General features: G+C 44.8%; 3 protein-coding genes across 3 annotated transcripts; 1 reads left to right on the forward strand and 2 right to left on the reverse strand.

Moving 5' to 3' along the window:
- Positions 1-491: 491 nt before the first annotated feature.
- LOC128763464 (extracellular calcium-sensing receptor-like) lies at positions 492-4,146 on the forward strand. The gene is made up of 6 exons (XM_053872247.1): positions 492-619; positions 691-973; positions 1,247-2,059; positions 2,114-2,335; positions 2,907-3,030; positions 3,251-4,146. Exons 1-6 carry the CDS (start codon positions 501-503, stop codon positions 4,144-4,146), a joined length of 2,457 nt encoding a protein of 818 aa, XP_053728222.1. The 5' UTR covers positions 492-500.
- Positions 4,147-5,626: 1,480 nt separating this feature from the next.
- On the reverse strand, positions 5,627-11,936 carry LOC128763465 (extracellular calcium-sensing receptor-like). The gene is made up of 11 exons (XM_053872248.1): positions 11,695-11,936; positions 11,414-11,597; positions 11,216-11,311; positions 9,655-9,834; positions 9,412-9,600; positions 7,808-8,257; positions 7,544-7,747; positions 7,363-7,486; positions 7,111-7,304; positions 6,114-6,395; positions 5,627-6,049 (listed from the first exon to the last, which is right to left on the reverse strand). The coding sequence occupies exons 1-11, from the start codon at positions 11,934-11,936 to the stop codon at positions 5,627-5,629; spliced, it is 2,568 nt and encodes an 855-aa protein (XP_053728223.1).
- A 1,779-nt stretch (positions 11,937-13,715) lies between these two features.
- On the reverse strand, positions 13,716-18,986 carry LOC128763555 (extracellular calcium-sensing receptor-like). Its single transcript, XM_053872462.1, has 11 exons — positions 18,925-18,986; positions 18,639-18,853; positions 18,501-18,583; positions 17,510-17,689; positions 17,264-17,452; positions 16,734-17,195; positions 16,474-16,665; positions 15,470-15,620; positions 15,203-15,396; positions 14,221-14,502; positions 13,716-14,154 (listed from the first exon to the last, which is right to left on the reverse strand). The coding sequence occupies exons 1-11, from the start codon at positions 18,969-18,971 to the stop codon at positions 13,732-13,734; spliced, it is 2,418 nt and encodes an 805-aa protein (XP_053728437.1). The 5' UTR covers positions 18,972-18,986; the 3' UTR covers positions 13,716-13,731.
- Positions 18,987-19,993: the final 1,007 nt, after the last annotated feature.

Below are 19,993 nucleotides of genomic sequence, written 5' to 3' on the forward strand. Positions count from 1 at the left end.
CACTATATGACTATGGCTGGATTGTAGCGTCAAAAACCTATTTTTCAACATCAACATTTGTGAGAAAGACGTAAGAAAGGCCAGATTAATGATTTTTATGATGATATTTCATTACTATAACATTGTATGGCATACAAACATACAACATACAAACTTGAAAAATAAGATCGGAAATGCTTTATTCTAAATTTAAATAATGAAAAAAAGCACATATTTATTTATGCAAAACTTCATACTTTCTATTTATTATCTCTGCAAAAAAGATGATTTGATGTAAAGACACATCTGAATAAATGAAGGCAAAAACAGTGTTGTGTGGGGAGGGCAGGATTATTTTGCCCACACTCTGTCCTGAGGGGAAAAGAGGGACCTTATCGTGCAGGTATAAAGGTTTGGGCCGTCAGTGGTCTGACAGGAATCCTGCCAGCATGCTTTGCTTGGCTTTGTCTCTCCTGTGCTTGAATGCAGCGTCGGCTTGTGAGCGACTGGGCACTTTCGACATGCCGGGTCTGTTCAAACAGGGGGACATAATGGTCGAGGGCATCTTCCCAGTTTTCAACAAGGAGCTCACGTCCACGTCCACCTTCAGAAGTGAGCCCCCCGGAGTCAAGTGTGTGGGGTGAGTGTGGTGAACTGTGATCTCTCTCTCTCTCTCTCTGCTTCACTGACGCTTCTGTCAAATGCTTTCAGGTTCGACCTCAGAGCCTTTCGCTGGACCCAAGTGATGATATTTGCAATCCAGGAAATCAACAACGATCCAGGGATTCTCCCGAACATAACGCTCGGCTACAGGATCCTCAACTCTTGTGCATCTCCAACAAACACTCTCCGGGCCGCGTTGACGCTGGCTGGTGGGGTCCGGAGCACAAATCAGACCACATGCGCTCCGGCCATATCTGCTCTCATCGCAGAGTCCGGATCCACACAGTCCTTAGCAGTGGCTGGAACCTTAGGTCCATTTAAAGTGCCAATTGTAAGAAGTGAATTCAATATTTTTTCAAGTGGATGAACAGTAAAAAAGTCACTTTAAAATGAACAAACTACACATGCATCTTGAATTCACTAACAGACTTTCATCAGAACCTGTTTCTCTATTTACAGTTTTAAAATATCAAAATATCATTTTTCATATTTAGTGCTGCTTTAGTATTAAAGTTGCTGTCGACATTGGAAAGATTTTTGTCGCGGCATAATGTGATATAAATGCCAGAGACGTAATGCGAACAAACTCCTGTGTGTTTTGCAGGTGAGCTACTTCTCCACATGCGCCTGCCTGAGCGACAGAACAAAGTATCCGACATTTTTCAGAACAATACCCAGCGACTACTTCCAAGCGAAAGCCCTGGCAGCCCTGGTGAAGCGTTTCGGATGGCAGTGGATCGGAGCTCTACAGTCTGACAACGACTACGGCCGTAACGGCATCCAGGCTTTTACAGAAGAAATGAAAAATCTGGGCGTCTGCGTGGCGTTTGTCGGAACCATCCTGCGCACGTACAAGATGGAGAAAATCCAGACTGTCGTCAACCTGATCAAGCGGTCGAACGTGAAGGTCATTCTTGCTTTTGTGCCCGAGGGTGATTTCTACCCGTTGATGAAGGAGGTGGTGAAGCAGAACATCACCGGGATTCAGTGGATTGCCAGTGAGGCCTGGATAACAGCCTCCCGACCCTCCACTCCACACATCTACAAGGCCTTTGGGGGATCGCTGGGATTTGTAGTCCAGAAAATGGCCATTCCAAACCTCCAACCTTTTCTCGCCAACGTTAACCCATACACAGATCCCAGCGCTGCTTTTGTGGGAGACTTCTGGGAGATGATGGCGGGGTGTCGGCCAGGTCCGTCTCCCAGAGTGTCAGTGACTGAAACATGCAGCGGCAACCAGACGCTGGTGGATCAGCAGCATGTGTTTTTCAACGTCACTCAGCTCAGAGTTTCGTACAATGTGTACAAAGCAGTCTATGCCATCGCACACGCCCTTCACCGCCTCGTGTTCTGCAAAGCTGCCGGGGAGAAAAACCTGCAACCGTGTCGGAGCGTACCAGGCGTGACATCAGCGGAGGTGAGACGCTTTCATTATCCACAAACTCTTTTCTGAAATATCACACTTTGACAGGTGACGAGGGAAGTTCAGGGGGTGAATTTCAGGAATCGCTTCGGCGATAGAGTGTTCTTCGATGAAAACGGCGACCCGCCTGCTTCCTATGACCTGATCAACTGGCAGCTCAGAGATGGAAAAGTGCAGCATGTGACGCTGGGCCACTTTGCCTCAGCTGCAGACGGAGAGTACGAGCTCAGTGTCCAGGAGGAAGCAGTCGTGTGGAGGACGGGCAAAACAGTAAACGCTTACATTCTCACTTCTGTAAAACAAAAACCAAAAAAAGCAGGTGAAATGCAAGACCAATATCAGGATCAAAGTACTCTAGCTGAGACAAGCCATGGAAAGTGAATATAGTCAGTCATGGAGGATGACAATGTTAGTATTTCGTAACTAACCACGGCTATTTTTTTCGCCAAAATTGGGCTGGAATTCATATTAAAGGAAAGGCTGATATCAGTTTCAACTTTTCCCCAAGTTAGACAGGCGCCATCACTGTCCACTTTTAAAAGACTTCTTAAAACACACTTTTACTCTTTGGCTACACAGCTGATCTTTTTAGTAATTTTTAGTGTATCTGCCCTGTTTAAATTGTATGTATTTATTGTTTTTAATGTCTGTTTTATCCAGATTTTACAGTTGTACAGTACTTGTATTGCCTTTTAAGCGCTTTATAAATAAATATGGTATAGTATAGTAACTTTTATTTTGAAACAGGTGGTAAAATCAAATTCTGATATGAGCATAGTTTGGCAATATCTCAAGCCTCATTGAGCAGGGCAACAGCTTTCATCAGCATATCATTTGCCAGGTCCCAGAATCGGTGTGTTCTAACGTCTGTCCAGTCGGAACCAGGAAAGCGCAGATCAAGGGGAAGCCAATATGTTGCTTCGACTGCATCCCATGTGCTGAGGGAACCATCTCTAACACAACAGGTATGAAACTTGTCTTTGTCCCTCTATACAATGCCTATAGGACACACATTATCTTTCATCCTTCCATTCACAAGGGGATAGTTGTGTTATATGCAGACAGTCCTTAGGACAGAGTGGGACAAAGTGAGGCTCAGGGGCAGGTTTAGGCGCCGTGCTACCAGCTTCCACTGACTTGTGAAAGTGCAACTCTGGTTCTCATCTCAGATGACCACATTTTCAGGTGCTGCGGACTGCTCACAATGTCCCAGGGAATTCTGGTCCAACGAAAGAAAAGATGCGTGCATTCCCAAAACGATAGAGTTCCTGAGTTATCACGAGCCCATGGGAATAGCCATCTCCGTCCTCTCTCTGCTGGGAGCTTCCCTGTCTCTGGCCGTCATGACCATCTTCATCCACTACAGAGGAACGCCGGTGGTGAAAGCCAGTAACTCGGAGCTCAGCTGCTGCCTTCTCTCCTCCCTCTTCCTGTGTTTCCTCTGCCCGCTGACGTTCATCGGCCGGCCCACGGTGTGGACCTGCATGCTGCGCCACACTGCATTCGGAGTCACATTTGCCCTCTGTATATCCTGTGTTTTAGCCAAAACCATCGTGGTCGTGACTGCATTTAAAGCGACAGTCCCTGGAAACAAGATGTCGGGAAAGTTCGGACCCAAACAGCAACGACTGATACTTGTCTTCTGCACTCTAATTCAGACAATAATCTGTTTGTTGTGGCTGAAATTAAACCCACCATCTCCTGACATGGACTTCAAATACAGCGAGATCGTTTTGAAGTGCAACACCGGCTCCGATGCCGCGTTTGTCGCGGTGTTTTGTTACATCGGCGTTCTTTCAATAATCTGTTTAGCTTTGGCTTTTCTCGCCAGGAAGCTGCCAGACAACTTCAACGAGGCCAAATACATCACCTTCAGCATGCTGATCTTCTGCGCCGTGTGGATCACCTTCATCCCTGCCTACGTCAGCTCCCCTGGAAAGTTCGCTGTGGCCGTGGAGATATTTGCCATCCTGTCTTCTGCTGCTGGTTTATTGTTTAGTATTTTTTCTCCCAAATGTTACATAATAGTGATGAGACCGGACAAAAATACCAAGAGGTGTGTGATGGGGAAGGTACAATGACAACTTCTCCTTTAGCTCAGGAACGGAAGTTATGTTATGCTGTATAAAATCCTGATGTACGTCATGCGGATCATTTGCATAGCAAGTCTTTAAATTTACAAAGTATTTCTGTCTTCATTAGAAAACATACAACTCTATAAAGGAAGTTAAAAGACTTAAAAGTGTGTTCATTTCCTTTGTTTGCTGAATTGCTTTAACTACTATTATAAAAATGTGAAATTTATCTTTTATTTTTTTCAACCGTTATTCCTATTTTTATCATAGAATTGTCATTAAAATAATTCCCACTCTCAAAAAATCATTTCTAACAGTCATGATTTATTTAAAAGATTTTAAACAACAATCTTTCATCAAATATTGTGCCAGTGTGGCTCGTATTAATGTACAAAAACTATTATGTTGTCGATTATCTGATGCTGCATTTTTAAAATGTCACAATATTTTATATTTTAGATTTAAATCATTCATACATGTTTAAAAGATGGAGGTTGAAATGACACTTTAAACAAAGTACTGAAAGTAGGGCGGTTATAATAATAGCTTTCCTTTGTGAGCTGTAAATATCATATTTATATAAAATATAACCATTATTGTAGGGCAATTGTGGTCGATGCTCACGGTCGCAGGACAGCATGGCATCAGAGGAAGACTTCGCACTTGTTGTGTCGCGACTGCTACTTTGACCTCTCTCGATCAGCTGACTGAACGGTTCCTGAAGGAGCGACAGCGCCACCAACAGCAGATCCTCAAGTACCAGGACATTCCTAACTTCCCCGTCCGCGAAAGTCAGCCACTCGACCGGAGCAATGATAACGTATCAGCTGTGTCTCGAAATGAAGCGTCATGCTATGTGCTAACTATTAGCATCATGAACAGCCTCGCTAACTCAGCAAACTGGTGTTGGACCGTAAGTTAAGATGTGAATCTTTGTGTGTCTGTGAAATAAAAAGAAAATCTCGAAATGATCAGCAACAAAACCCCTCATTTCACTTTTATTAAGCCCTTCCTGTGTTTTTTTTTTGTTTAACTAGATATTAAAACATGTAGAAAGCAATGTGTAAAATGTATTTTGGTTCAGTTATAACTATGTAAATTCAGAAAATAATTAAATAAACTCTGTCCTCGTGGTGTAAATTTGGACCAATCTAGAGCAACAGTCGTGTTTGTTTGCATAATGACATCATCCAACAGGATATAAAAACCTTCTACACCCTCCTGGTCTTCACAAGGCCGATGGAGAGGCCTTTATGTTCTATGTTGTATTTTATTGTGTTCAATGCTATCTTTAATTTATGTTGAGGGGGGCATTGCTTTGTTACATAGAGTGAGAACTGGAGACAAAGTTTCTTTTTATAATAATTTTAATGACATCACCACAGAGTGGTTAAGGTTTGCACGTGATAAGAGAATTCGATCTTGTCTTTGTATCTACCTTCTTGCTTCTATTCAACTGAGGCGGTTTACAGAAAAGCCCTGTGTTTTATTTGTGCATCAGGTGTTTCTTGGTGTTTCTCTCAGGTCTCAGCAGGATGATGAAGCACTTTGGAGCGAAGATGCAGAGCAGCAAACCATAGCTGGAAGCCAGGATGGCGAAGATCTCCACGGCATTGGAGTATTTCCCGGGGGAGCTGACGTACGCCGGGACGAAGGCCACCCAGACGGCGCAGAAGATCAGCATGCTGAAGGTGATGAGTTTGGCCTCGTTGAAGTTGTCCGGTAACTTCCTGGCCAGGAAGGCCAGGACCAGGCAGCTGCACGCCAGCAGGCCGATGTAGCCCAGAACCAGAGAGAAGCCCACCACCGAGGACATGGCGCACTCCAAGGTGACCTTCAGCCCCGCGGATTTCAAGTCAGACCGAGGCTCTGGAGGAGTCAGGGACAGCCACACGATGCAGATGACGACCTGGTGAGATCAGTCAGTGCCACTCAAATATGTACCTCTTGTTGTGAAAACTGAGTCAAAGTACCTGCACTCCAGTGAGAAGGCACACGCTCCCTCGCTGTTGGTTCGGGCCGAACCACCTGATCAAGGCCTCAGCGCCGGGGCGGGCCGAACGGAACGCCGCGAGAACCACGACGGTCTTCACTTGGAGGCAGGAGACGCAGAGGACGAAGCTGATCCCGAACGCCGCTTGTTGGAAGCGACAGGCCCAAACTGACGGTCGACCAATGAAGACCAGAGAGCACAGGAAGCAGAGTTTCAGAGAGAGGAGAAGCAGGAAGCTCAACTCGGAGTTGTTCGCCCGAACCTGGAGGTGTGAGAGTCAGGTTTCATCCATCTTTTTCTGTTGCAGACAAACAGCTGCTGTTCCTTGTGTAGACACAAAGAGGCAGCATTTCCCTATTTTTCAGATTGACAATCAGTTCACAGCAAACACTCGCAATTTATTATATTTATTTCCTCTTTTCAAAATAAAATGTCTATTATCTCCGTTACATACAGAATTTGATTATCTAGACCTAATGTATTAATAATTAATATTGATATATGATGCTATTTTTTCTCAAATCAGCTGGATTTCCAGATGATGATTTTCTTCAAACCAGATTTGTCTTTAATTGTAAGTATAATTATGTTATTTGTGATTTGTTCATTGAAAGATTAGCACTCAGAGCACACTGGCAGTATTTTCAATCAGTTGCAACTGAAGTGAAAAGTACAATAACGTTTCATTTCCACGGATAAAGAGTCTTTCCTTTAAATTATACCTTTTTTATTTGCTTCTTTTTCTCTTTTTTAAGGTTGAAGGATCAGTCTGGATGCATCAAAGCTGAGTTAAACATGAACATAAGTTGTTAAACGTGAACATAAGAGCTTTTGACAGACGCAACAACAACAAAATACAGTCCTAGCTGCTACATTTTCTGAAACTGTGTCTAGTCAGGCTGTTGCAGTGCATCATGGGAGTGGCATTCACGAGTGTGCATTTGTGAAAAAGCAGCGTGGAGCCAACAGGCTCTTACCAAAGGTGTGTGACGGTACCACAGAAAGACCACGAAGACTCCTGATGTCACGATAACCCCAGACGCAGCCACCGTTGTGAGAGTGATGCCCAGGGTCTCATTGAAGGAGAGGAAGTCCAGCTGGCGGGGAACGCAGCCAGTTCGGTCGACACTGGACCAGAATTCAGGCGGGCAACGTTCACACTCAAGAGAACCTGTGGTTTAAAAAGATTAGAATTGAAGTGTCGCTTGATGGACTTCATGTCACCTCACCAGAAATCGCGCTAATCTCGCCATCAGCACAGGGGATGCAGTCGAAGCAGCAGAGCGGCTCTCCCTTCCTGTCGGCCTTCCTGGTGCCAGGCGGGCAGATCTCACTGCACACTGAAGTGGGAATCTGAATAATACACAGTTACTTTCTCCCCACCGACTTCCTGAAACTGCACGCTCAAACCTGCTTGGATGGCCACTGAATCGCTGACTTGTCAAGGTTTAGATTGACTCCATCCACACGACCGGCTATGACCAGTTTAAGACGCCCCTCGGCAGCGTCCTGCCAGTTGATGATGTCATACTTCGCTGGGATATCCGCTCCGTCGAAATGAAGAATTTCACCTTGCGGGGTGGTGAAGTTCACCTCACTCAAATGCTGAAGAACCTGGAATGAAAACTTGACGGTTATCTTTGATCTAATCTCTCTTCATTGCTTGTCTTTCACCTCAACGTGGTTGATGTTTGCAGGGGAATCACACGTCTTGTTTTTGGACTGGTCTTCAATGTCGGGGCAGGAGAGGAGCTTGTGAAGAGCATGGGCCGCAGCATAAACCGCCAGATAGACGTTGTAGGTCACCCTGAGCTGGGAGATGTCCGAGAAGTGTTTCCCTAAATCTTCCAGGGACTCTGTCCCGTCGCAGGGTGGGAGAGAAGTGGACAGGTTGAGAGGCTGTGGTGAACACTCGAACTCAAGCTCCCAGAATTCTCTCAGGTAGACGTCATCGGGTCGATTCAGGGGGTTTAGATTTTTCAGAAAGTCTGCGAATCCAGGGATGATGGAGCTACGAATGGCCACGCCCAGAGCGCCTCGAGCCACTTGAGCAGTGGCGGGATTTTGGAGCAAATCGACGCTGGTGCTTAAGGCCTCGCTCGCCAGGAACAGACGGTCGGTCACCTGAAGGCAGAAACACTGTGGGTTTTAATGTCAGCGTGGGTCTATATCGCCCTTCAGAAAATGTGGGACGTGATACAGTAAATACTAGAGCTGCAACTCTTTCCTGGGATTCATCAGCCTCTGCAGAGTGCGAGCTCCTGCTGTGGCAACTAGTGATGGGTAAATGATGCATCATAAAGTGTTTCAATACGATGACACACTGTGCTGATACTGTGTTGATAGAGTGTCACTGAATACTGACACCTGTTGGACATTAAAAATCCCTGCAGGCAACCTACTTGACAGACTGAACTGAGACTGATTTGATTACTGTATACAATAATATCAGTACACCGGCGCATCCGTGATGCAGGTCCCATCACTTGTAGCAACTTGGAACAGTGTCACATGGGAGGGGCACATTTTATTCCACTGAAACGTCAACATGCAAGGTGGAAAGTTGACTTCAGCATCATAGTAGGAGGCAAAAGCCCACTAAGAAGTAGTCTCTGATTCCTTGGGACTGAGAGTGCGCTGGCTGTGTGTTCTGCTACTGCCACCTGCTGTCCCATTCAACTCACTGCTATCAACACTATTTAAAATGCTAAAACGTCTATAGAATTATATCGAGAAAATAATTTTAGGGCAACGATATTGGATCAAAAAGCAATCTCTATTTGGGGGGTAAATTTGTTTCTTGGCCGAGGTCTGCCCTCTCTGAGTGCCTTTCGACGGGAATTGAATTGATTTACATAAGGACTGAAAGAACAAGATCAAAACAAGTTTTCCTCAGAGTGTGTCTGAACTCCAGGGTCAGGTTTCCCGGGGGATAGACTGAAGGTAAAGCCGGTTTTCCTTTGCCTCAAGATAATCCAGGTGAGATGCCTCAGGCGTCTTGTACGAACGCCTCCTTCACCCCTGTCCCCAGTGAGGCATGCGAGGCGTATCTCACTGGCAGGAGACTGCAAGGCTGATGCAGGACACGCGGCCCTGGGAGCGCCTTTTTCTACCCTCAGAAAAGCCGGAGAGAGAAGCCTGGGCATCTGCATTAGTTTAGGATATGACAAATAAAGGGAAATATTGACCGTATTTTTTTATATCCATCATTAAAGAATACACTTCACCGAACAAGTGTCACGCTTGTAAGTCTTCCACACAACTTTAGCTCAACTCACATTCAGCTTGGCAAGTTTCTTGAACACTTGCAAGGCATCTGTGTACCAGAGAAACACCAGAATCACTTTGGCAGTGGACGCCTGGATGGTGAGCGCCGATCTTGTGGAGTCAGCCGCAATGGAAGGCCTTCGCACCAACTCCACAAACGCCAGGCACACTCCGGCTTTGTGAGTCTCTTCCCTGAAGACCTGAAGCAGGACGATGTTCAAATGTCGTGCAGATGGAGAGAAAAAGAAGCGAACCTTCAACGCTAAATGGCCGTAGTCGTTGTCGGCCATCACTACTCCGATCCAGGTCCAGTTGAAATGGATGACCAGTTGAGCGAATATCCGAGCCTGATAAATGTCACTGGGGATGGTCCGGAAGAAGGTGGGAAACTTGCGTCTGTCACTCAAGCAAGGGCAGCTGGATATGTGGCTGATCTTGAAGACAAAGTGATGTGTAGTAAATTCACTTGAAGTGTGTCAACAAAGCAGGAAAACAGATGTTGATGTTTAAACAGGACTCAACGTTCCACAGATGGATAGTGAAATAATGATCCTTCCGCAGGCTCAAGATAAACTGCTGTGTGTTTTCGACTGTGCTGAAGGTTTGAGTTTGCAATGAAAATGACATTTGAAGTATTTGCATTTCTAATGTGAAAAAAAAAAACATCTATTGCAATTAATAAAAACATATAAACTTAAAACATTGTTTCTATCATTTTATTGATCATAATTATTTCCACATTGCTTTCATTTCTGCATTTCCTTTATTAAATGTGTCATAATTACAAAATGGAAAACCTGGTCAAGATATATTTTCCTTCTCTTTCATGTGCATTTGACATATTGCTTGATATAACATTTTTTTTTTTTTGTGCTTTGTTATGTTTCGAATTTATGGGCTTTTACAAATAAAAATTTCATCCTCTTTTTTTCTCACACAGTACAATTTTACAATACAATTCAGTAAATAACGCTAAAATATTTATCCTGAACCTTAACAACTGAAATACAGTTTGAGGTGCTTTGAATCTGTTTCACAAAATTGACATACAGTAGATACTTTTGAGTAAGTCATTATTATTGTACCTTTTCAATCATGTTCAAGTTTTTTTATGCACCAATAAGTGCAAAATTGAATTACAATCTGTATTAAAAAATAGGAGGAATGAGTAGAAACTTAGTTATAATTAATAGCCCATTGATCAGACACCTGAAAAGAGGAAAATTAAAGATATAATATGATAAACGCAAAATAATTCTTAATCATAGATTCAAAAAGCAACTGTAGACGTTAATACAAGAAGAAAACATATATATATATATATGTGTGTGTGTGTGTGTAGATTATGTCATAACTGTGGCATAAAGCATATTACAAAAAAGTAATTTTGACAAAAAAATCATAATATTATATATAATAACATTTTAATAATACTTTTAGAGTAAATTGCTTATGAAATTGTGACACGGGTTGCACACAATTTAATGTGTATATATATATATTTATATATACAGGTATATATGTGTGTGTGTATATAGATATATATAGATAGATATTGATATATATATTAAAAACTACACCATAAAAATCTATTTGCATGTTGTCGTATTTGAGTGACTGATGAATTTTCCTCTGTATATGTGTTATCATGTCTTATTTTTTATGTTTAAGTTTAATGATTTATTTGAATTTGTGGCAGAGTCACCTTTCTAGTCTTGATACTGGGCTTGAGATTATGTCAGCGAGTTGCCTTTATTTGTCTCCGTGAGGATTAAACACGTATAGTTTCATCGTACAGATTTGCGTTCTACTCACCAGAGGAACATGAAGGGGTGAGAGGATCATCGCCAGAACCATGGTTGTTCCAGATGAAGCCCCTCCGATGATCAGTGAGGCCGGGCGGATATCTGACTCACAGGGTTAAAAGGTCATGAAAGAGGTCGATGTATTGTTCTGTCAAAACTCACAGCTCTGTTCTCTTCCTCCTCCGTCTTCGGCCGGGTCTTTGGTCACAAAGCAGGTCTCAGTGTTCCCGCTGACCAGGGCCAGAGTGGCCTGGAGCGACCAGGGGTTCCGGCCGCAGCTGTCGAATATGTGGTAGCCCAGCTTCACGCCGGGCAGGAGAGTCGGGCTGCCATTAATTTCCTCAATCGCCAGCATCAGTACGTATATTTGCTCGAGGGAAAACCTCTCTAACCTGAGGGGAAAAACAGACAAATGATAAACAAATGTGACTAAAATACATCAAAATATGACTCTTTAAGATTGTCCATTTAAATGAAAGCATTCTTCACCCAGTGCACAGCCGGTGTTTGGGCAGCTGGGTGAAGTCAGTATCTCGGTCCGGAGGCTTGTAATGCAGAGAGAAAAGACCTCCGATGATGATGTCTCCGTCCTGGTACAGACCCTGCAACCTTGAGGAGCTCCAGCGTGAGCAGGTCAGACCTTGCACAGCACCCGTATTTAACCCCGGATCGCTGACCAAAAAGCTCACAAGGAGCAGGTGCAGAGCGAGATAGGAGCAGTATCTGGACATTTTATCAACGTGCAACACCATGAACGCAGCCATCAGAAGATCAGCCACGCTCATGCAACACCCCCCTCCACCTGGATGTCAGAGAGCATGAAGTGACTTTATATATATGCGCTGAATATTTTAATAAGGCTGAAATATCAAACGGCGCATGCACACAGCCTCTCTAGGGTGACTGCTCCAAACTTGCTGTCAATAAGCTCAAGAGGGTTTGTTTTCCAAAATGAAGTACACGTTTGTCAGCACAGCATGTGTGCATGAAATGGAACGTCTTACTGTCCTTGTTGGATCACTGACTATCAAAGCTTAACAAAGAATGAATAAAAATAAAACTGCTGCTGCTGTCATGGAGACTAGCTGAGACGGTCACCGTCAGCTGGGGTTCCCCAAACCTACACACACCGTTTTCTTTTCAGCTTCACGTGATCTTGTACTCAGGTAGATGTTGAACTTGAGTAAGTAGTCAAACGTCTGTCTCCAGAACACATCAACTGTGAGGGAAAAACAATGCTCTCGCCTGAATATTGCAGGATTCGTGAGCAAGCGAGACATTTGTGGAGGAGATTCCAGACCTGGTATGAACAATCTTTAGATCAGACCTGGGCAAAGTGCGGCGCCTGTATTTAAGTGGCCCTTTTGACGTCAGACTAAAGCTGATATGTATTGTAATGTCACCACTTCAGCAGTAACCATAGCAAATACTTGTTTGAAGACTTTTGAAGAATTTTGTGTCTTTTTCTTGTTCCTCAAAATACATTGAAAGAATATTGAAAATATTTTCTGGAAATAAATTGCCTTTTCTTGAACACCTTGTCCATAGTTATGTTGATTTATATTCAAATTAAGTTCATATGAAATGAAATATTTCAATAGGTTTCATGGCATATTTACACTTCCTAATAAGCTTACTTCAATTAAATCTTTTTAGGTTCATTTTGTCCTTGTTTGTGTTGGATATTTTTCCGTTATGTTTTGTAGTCATCGCTGTCTTTCTTTTGATGATGGCCCCTCACAACAGTTACAGTTTCAAATGTGACCCTTTAGGAAATGGAATTGCCCACCTGTGCTCTAGATCGAAGATGAACAGACAAATCCATAGCGCTCAAAACTGTCTCCCAATATGAGTTTCAGTGTTGCTGTGACCCTGCTTAAAGCTGTGGTCTGTTCAAGATCAAGCGCGCTCTTACTTCACATCTGTTTCTCACCTGAGAACCATGGATTCTAAATGGATTCAGGAGTCACTCCTCATAGGTATTGAACCTCACTCCAGTGCCTTCAACGTTTAAGGGAAAGATCACACTGAGCATGTTGTTAATCCTCTCTGTTCACCCGCCTGATATGGCTTATCAAACATTATGACCATGGAAAACATCCCTGCTAGCTTCCATGACCTACAGAGTTCCGAGGAAGAAGGTAAATTCTAGAAGGTTAAATGTGAAAGATGCATGGCCATGAATGGTTAGAGTGAGGGTTACAGGCTAGATGTGTATTGCACATGAAAAAAAAAATATATATACCAAATGTTTTGTCTATGTAAATAAACTTTTGGATGAAAAAAAGCCACTGAGTGTGTTGTGCGGTCTGCTGTGCAGTTCCAAATAGGAGGAACAGTAGGAGCCTACTGGCTCATATCAGTGTGTGATCTGTACTATGAAAACTGGTCTGATAACTTTGAGCGCAAAAAGGATGAGTGCAAGACGCATCGACGTGTTTTAAGTATACATGTTTATTGATAGCAGATTATGAATAAAGAGAATTTTATTCTCCTGGACACGTACTGGCCACTTGTCTCACTCAGCTATCTGGCCATCAGGTGTTTCTTGGTGTTTCTCTCAGGTCTCAGCAGGATGATGAAGCACTTTGGAGCGAAGATGCAGAGCAGCAAACCATAGCTGGAGGCCAGGATGGCGAAGATCTCCACGGCATTGGAGTATTTCCCGGGGGAGCTGACGTACGCCGGGACGAAGGCCACCCAGACGGCGCAGAAGATCAGCATGCTGAAGGTGATGAGTTTGGCCTCGTTGAAGTTGTCCGGCAGCTTCCTGGCCAGGAAGGCCAGGACCAGGCAGCTGCACGCCAGCAGGCCGATGTAGCCCAGAACCAGAGAGAAGCCCACCACCGAGGACATGGCGCATTTCAATGTCACCCTCAGCCCTGGTAAGTCGAGGTCTGGCCGAGGCACCGGGGGATCCAGTGAAAGCCAAATACTACAGATGATGATCTGCTCAAAAGAGAAGGTCCAGTCGGTCGGGAAAACCAGGTGAGAAATGAAGAGCAGTCATCTCACCTGCACGGAGGTGAAGACACACACACTTCCCCGCTGTTGATGTGGACCGAACCACTTCATCAGCGACTCGCCACCCGGTCGGGCCGAACGGAAGGCCGCCAGCACCACGATTGTTTTGACCTGGAGGCAGGAGACGCAGAGGACGAAGCTGATCCCGAACGCCGCTTGTTGGAAGCGACAGGCCCAAACTGATGGTCGACCAATGAAGACCAGAGAGCACAGGAAGCAGAGTTTCAGAGAGAGGAGAAGCAGGAAGCTCAACTCGGAGTTGTTCGCTCGAACCTGGAGACCAAGACAAAGAGAGGAACTTGCCGTCAAAGACTACATGGCGTTTGTGGATTACAATATTGGATATTATGTGTGTATATGTTTACTCTTAAATTCTATGACAAGTATCTAAAGCGGTTGTGGGCCACATCAAATGACTGGGCGGGCTGGATTTGGCCCTCTGGCCTTGAGTTTGGCATTAACGAATGGAAGTGGTTTAAAAATATTAGTGGTGGACTCCCTGAACAAAAGCAGACAGATTGTTTTTATTTGCGTTTGTTCAGGGAAGTTTTTCGCTACACAATGTCCAGGGTTTCCACTATTCTGAATGTACTTGTAATTCTTACACAAATATTTTCAAGACATTAAAAGAGCTTTAGTTTTAATAAGGTGATATAAAAACTTGAATTTAGCCACCATCGTGATTTATTGTGCTATTGTCAAACTGATGCCAAATAAACAATATTTTGTTGTTGTTTAAATGTATGTATGGCTCCATCATTTCATTCACTAATATACCAAATTCATTGAAATTGAAAAATGTGGCTTCTTGTGGCAAATATTCTTATATGATTTGACTGCGATTAAATGAATGAATTAGTCACAGATTCTCTAATTTAGATTTTTTTTTTATCGAATCCCACCCCTAAAAATGTATATATTGGTTTATAAATGGTTTAAAACTAAAATCTGCTGACGTGAGTGTGGCTCCTACCAGAGGTGTGTGGCGGTAATGGAGGAATATGACAAAGACCACGCTGGTCACCACCGTCCCGGAGACAGCGACCGTGGTGAGGGTGATGCCCAGAGTCTCATTGAAAGCAAGAAAGTCCAGCTGGCGAGGGAGGCAAGCGGTTCTGTTCTCATTGGACCAGAACTCAGGCGGACAGCGATCACAGTAAAGGGAACCTGCCGGAGAACACAGAAGGATTTGGCTTCTGTGGAGGCGGGTGATTCAGATGAACATCAGCTCCTGACTGACCTGTGATGTTGCTGATCTCCCCGTCAGCACAGGGGATGCAGTCGAAGCAGCAGAGCGGTTCTCCCTTCCTGTCGGCCTTCCTGGTGCCAGGCGGGCAGATCTCACTGCACACTGAGGCGGGCACCTTGGAAAACAAGCCTGTGTCACTCGGTCAAGATATGGAGGCTGTCTGTGTGTGTGTGTGTGTGTGTGTGTGTGTGTGTGTGTGTGTGTGTGTGTGTGTGTGTGTGTGTGTGTGTGAGTGTGTGTGAGTGTGTGTGTGTGTGTGTGTGCGCGCTCCTTCCTTTTTTCATTCCTTGATCCCTACCTTCCTTTCTTTCCTTCCTCTCTACCTTCTGTCCGTCCTTCCTCCCTTTTTTGATTCCTTGATCCCTTCCTTCCTTTTTTCCTTCCTCCCTCCATCCCTCCCACTATCCGTTCCTTATTTCCTTCCTCTCTGCCTTCCTTCCTTCCTCTCTACAGCCCTTCCTTCACCTTCCATCCTTGACTCCTTCCTCCCTTCTTCCCTCCATGCCTCCCTTACTTATTTCCTTTATCTCTTCCTTCCTTGCTTCCTTCCTCCCTTCTTCTCTCCATGCCTCCCTTCCTTCTTCCCTCCCTTTTTTCCATCTTTGATGCCGTCCTTCCTTGCTTCTTTCCTTCCTTCTTCCCTCCATGCCTCCCTTCCTTCCGTCTCTGATCCCTTACCTTCCTTGCTTCCTTTGATCCTTTCCATCTTTGCTTCCTTCTTTCCTGCCTTCTATCTATCTCTGATCCCTTCCTTCCTTGCTTCCTTTCCATCTTTGATCCTTTCCATCCTTGCTTCCCTCTTTCCTCCCTTCTTTCTATCTCTGATCCCTTCCTTCCTTCCTCCCGTCTTTTCAGGGTGAGCAGGCAGGCAGATCTCACTGCACACTGAGGCGGGCCCCTTTGAAAACAAGCCTGTGCGGCGGTAACTTGGTCACAATATGGAGGGTGTGTGTGTGTGTGTGTGTGTGTGTGCTCACCTGTTGGAAGCCAGTGCTCCACTGAATGGCCGACTCGTTGAGAATAAGATCAAAGCCATTCACCCGGCCGATCAGAACCACTTTCATTTGACCGTCGGGAGACTTTTGCCAGTTGACCAGGTCGTACTTTGCTGGAATGTCCGCACCTTGGAAGTAGAAGATCTCATTTTGCGGCGTGGTGAAATTGACCTTGCTGAGGTGTTGCAGCACCTGTGCGAATCAAGAAAATCAAATCTTTACGTTGTCACAGTCAGAGCTCAGTGGAAGACAGCGACTACCTCGGCGGGGTTGATGTCCGCTGCAGGTTTGGAGCAGGTTCTGTTTCCAGCGGCTGCGTCAGGGCAGGACAGGAGCTTGTGAAGGGCGTTGGCGGCGGCGTAAACCGACAGATAGACGTTGTACGTGACTCGCAGCTGCGAGATGTCCGTGAAGTGATTGTCCACTTTCTGAAGCGACTCTGAGCCGCTGCAGATGGGAAGTGATCGAGAGGAGCCGCCGCTCGACGCATTTGAAGCCACCGGAGAACAAGCGAACTCCATCTCCCATAGCTGTCTCAAGAGTCCATCATCAGGCCGTTCAGCAGGGTTCAGCCCTCGGAGGAAACTCTCAAAGCCAGGAATGGGAGAGCTGCGGATGGCCACGCCCACAACTCCAGCAGCGACTTTAGCAGTGGCGGGGTTCTGGAGCAGGCCAACACTGGTGCTCCAGGCCTCACTGGCCAGGAACTGTCTGTCGGTCACCTGCGGGGGAAGGAAAACCACAGTTGAATTATGTGACGCTCAGGGGTTCACGTGGGTTTGTGTCTTACGTTTAACTTGGCGAGTTGGACAAACAGTTCTCTCACATCCGTGTACCAGGAAAACACCAGGATCACTTTGGCGGACGACGCCTGGATGGCGAGAGCGGCTCGGATGGAGTCACTCACGATCTTCTGTCGCTGCAGAGTCTCCACAAACGCCAGACAGATTCCAGCTCCTCGAATCTCCTCCTCAAAAACCTTAGTACGAAAATGCACTGAAATAAATAGGTTTACTGAAGGTCCTCAGCTTCTCACCTTCACCGCCACGTAGCCGTAATCATTGTCGGCGATCACGGCTCCGATCCACGTCCACTTGAATCGAATGGCCATCTGGGCGAAGGCCTTGGCTTGGAAGACGTCACTGGGAATGGTCCGGAAGAAATTGGGATACTGCCTCCTGTCGCTCAGACACGGGCAGCTGGACTGGTAACTCATCTGAGAGGGAGACACGGAGCTGATATTACTGATATTAGCACATAGATCTGCAATTAAGAAAAGTGCAAAAATCATTTCTTCTTTCAACAAGATCCTACAAAAGAATTACATATTAAATACATCAAAATTCATATAGCTTTTATAGCAGTTAGTACATTGTTTAAAAAAATCATAATTAAGCTGCTATTTATAATAATTTAAATCATTTTACTTACATTAATATTTAATATGTATTTTTCATTAAAATAAAAGTCATAATGTGAATAAAAACGTCAGTTATTTTGATAAAAAGTCACTTGATTTTCTATTTTTGAAATTCACATATTGACTTTTGAATGAATTTTTTTAATGACCGATTTCATTTTTACGATTGTTGTCATGTAAAGGTACTGTATTTCATTTAAAAAAAATGTCATTTACATCACTTGAATTAACCCATACAACTATAAAACTACCATATTTCTGTGTACGTATTTTTACAGAAGTAATTTTGGTGAGGAAAACTGAAGTGTCATTATCATAGTATGCATTGTTTGTATCCATTAGGATCTGGAATGTGATTTGATTTCCTGTGTAATTTCTGTCATTTACCATACTGTAAATTCCTTGTTTGAAAAAATAGATAAATAAAAAGTCAGTAGGGTTCAGTCTACGAAAACAGAAGTGACACATTTCACATCAGTATTTTACGCTGTATGAAATTAACAATGGGGTTTAAAACGTCCCTGTCACTTCATTTCAGTTTCATTTCTGTCATCTTCAGTGCTTCTGCTGTGTGTCAGTAGCACCTGGATCAGCGATCCATACTCACCAGTGGGACGGAGAGCGGCCCCAAGACTCTGGAGAGGATGATGGCAGTCTTGGACGACGAGCCTCCGATGATCAGGGGAACCCCTGCTTCCATTTCAACATGTTAGTCTGAAAACATTGATGCAGAATTCTCAGTTACCTTTCCCAGATCCTGCTCCAGTTCCTGCTGCGCTGCACCTGCTGTTCTCTCCTGCCACCAGAGACAGGGCTGCCTGCGTGGACCAGGGGTGGAGGGCGCAGCTGTCGTGGATACGATAACCAAGCTTCACTCCAGGAAGGAGGCCGGAGCTGCGGTTGATCTCCTCCATTGCAAACACCATGGCATAAATGTACTGCAGAGGAAGATGCTCTAACCTGAGGAGAGGAGGAAGAAAGAGTCAGTCGCATCAAGCAGAGAACAGGTGACTTTCAACGCTGGACTCTACCCAGTGCAAGGCTTGTTCTGAGGCTGCTCTGTAAACTCCTGGCTCATGGATGGAGTTTTGAAGTGAATATTAAAGAGTCCGCCAATAATGATGTCTCCGTCCTGGAACAGGCTGCTGCTGCTGGGTGCCCCCCACTGGGTGCACGTCCGGCTCTCCCCCACTCGCACCCCTGTCTGTCCTCCCACCAGCAGAACCAGATAGAAGAGCCAGCAGGACATCTGTGCAGATAGGTCAGATACATCAGTTTCTATGTGAACTGACGCAGACCAAAACACACAGCGTCGCTCGACGCCGAGTGTCCGCGCGACCTGGGAGAGTCGCCGTATTTGAAAGTTATTTAAATCCCAGGGTGCGGGCGTCGTAAACATCACGCCAAATCCCTTCTTGCCAATTTGACAAGAAAAATAATGGTGCTGTTGGGGGGAGGGGGGCGGTTTGCTGGAGGCTACCTTGTCGATCATCAACACAACAAGGCCACGTCTTCCAGCCCTGACTCTGTACGGTCCCAGGTCAACAGCAACAGAACTTGTATACCTACACTTGTGGGGACAAACCTTGGAAACACACCTCCTTGTGTGGACATCTTGTCTCAGGGATGTCCCTCTGCCCTCTAGCAGGAGGTCAATCCAGTCAATCCACAGCAGAACCTCCGGTCACAAGAGCAGCTTTTTCCCCTCGGCCCTCAGACGGTTTGAACAACCCTTGTTTGTGTTTGTTTTTTATATAAATATTTATTAATTTCTTCTATTATATACTTTTTTCATCAATGCACAATGTACCGAAGCACTTTCCTAGTTGGTGGGATCCTCAGTGACATTGGCAATAAAGCGCTCTGTGATCAGAAATCTGAAGTGAAGACAATATTAAATATTAAACAATATTTAAAAAATGGGTTTCAGTTTGGTTCAGAGTTCAGGTGAAGTTGGGCCTTCTGTTTTGGGTGTTAAGTTAAGAATGAGAGGCCAATGACAAGTCCTCACAAAGACAGTGCGACAAACCTGTATATGTGTGTGTGCTTGTTTATTTGTCCTTGTGAGGACCCTACATTGGGAGATATTTGCGTTTCTCC

The sequence above is a fragment of the Synchiropus splendidus genome, chromosome 8, assembly GCF_027744825.2.
Source record: "Synchiropus splendidus isolate RoL2022-P1 chromosome 8, RoL_Sspl_1.0, whole genome shotgun sequence".
Taxonomy (NCBI): domain Eukaryota; kingdom Metazoa; phylum Chordata; class Actinopteri; order Syngnathiformes; family Callionymidae; genus Synchiropus; species Synchiropus splendidus.

Bases quoted from the DNA above. Each gene is read 5' to 3' on its own strand.
- LOC128763464 (XM_053872247.1), top strand. From the start codon at position 501: ATGCCGGGTCTGTTCAAACAGGGGGACATAATGGTCGAGGGCATCTTC. The intron at 2,060-2,113 runs GTGAGACGCTTT...ACACTTTGACAG, and splicing joins CAGGCGTGACATCAGCGGAG to GTGACGAGGGAAGTTCAGGG. The intron at 3,031-3,250 runs GTATGAAACTTG...CCACATTTTCAG, and splicing joins AACCATCTCTAACACAACAG to GTGCTGCGGACTGCTCACAA.
- LOC128763465 (XM_053872248.1), bottom strand. From the start codon at position 11,936: ATGTCCAGATACTGCTCCTATCTCGCTCTGCACCTGCTCCTTGTGAGC. The intron at 7,748-7,807 runs GTGAAAGACAAG...TTTTCATTCCAG, and splicing joins CAAACATCAACCACGTTGAG to GTTCTTCAGCATTTGAGTGA. The intron at 6,050-6,113 runs GTACTTTGACTC...TGATCTCACCAG, and splicing joins GCCTTCTCACTGGAGTGCAG to GTCGTCATCTGCATCGTGTG.
- LOC128763555 (XM_053872462.1), bottom strand. From the start codon at position 18,971: ATGAGCCAGGAGTTTACAGAGCAGCCTCAGAACAAGCCTTGCACTGG. The intron at 15,621-16,473 runs AGCACTGGCTTC...TCCATATCTTGA, and splicing joins ACGAGTCGGCCATTCAGTGG to CCGAGTGACACAGGCTTGTT. The intron at 14,503-15,202 runs GTAGGAGCCACA...CTTGGTCTCCAG, and splicing joins ATTACCGCCACACACCTCTG to GTTCGAGCGAACAACTCCGA.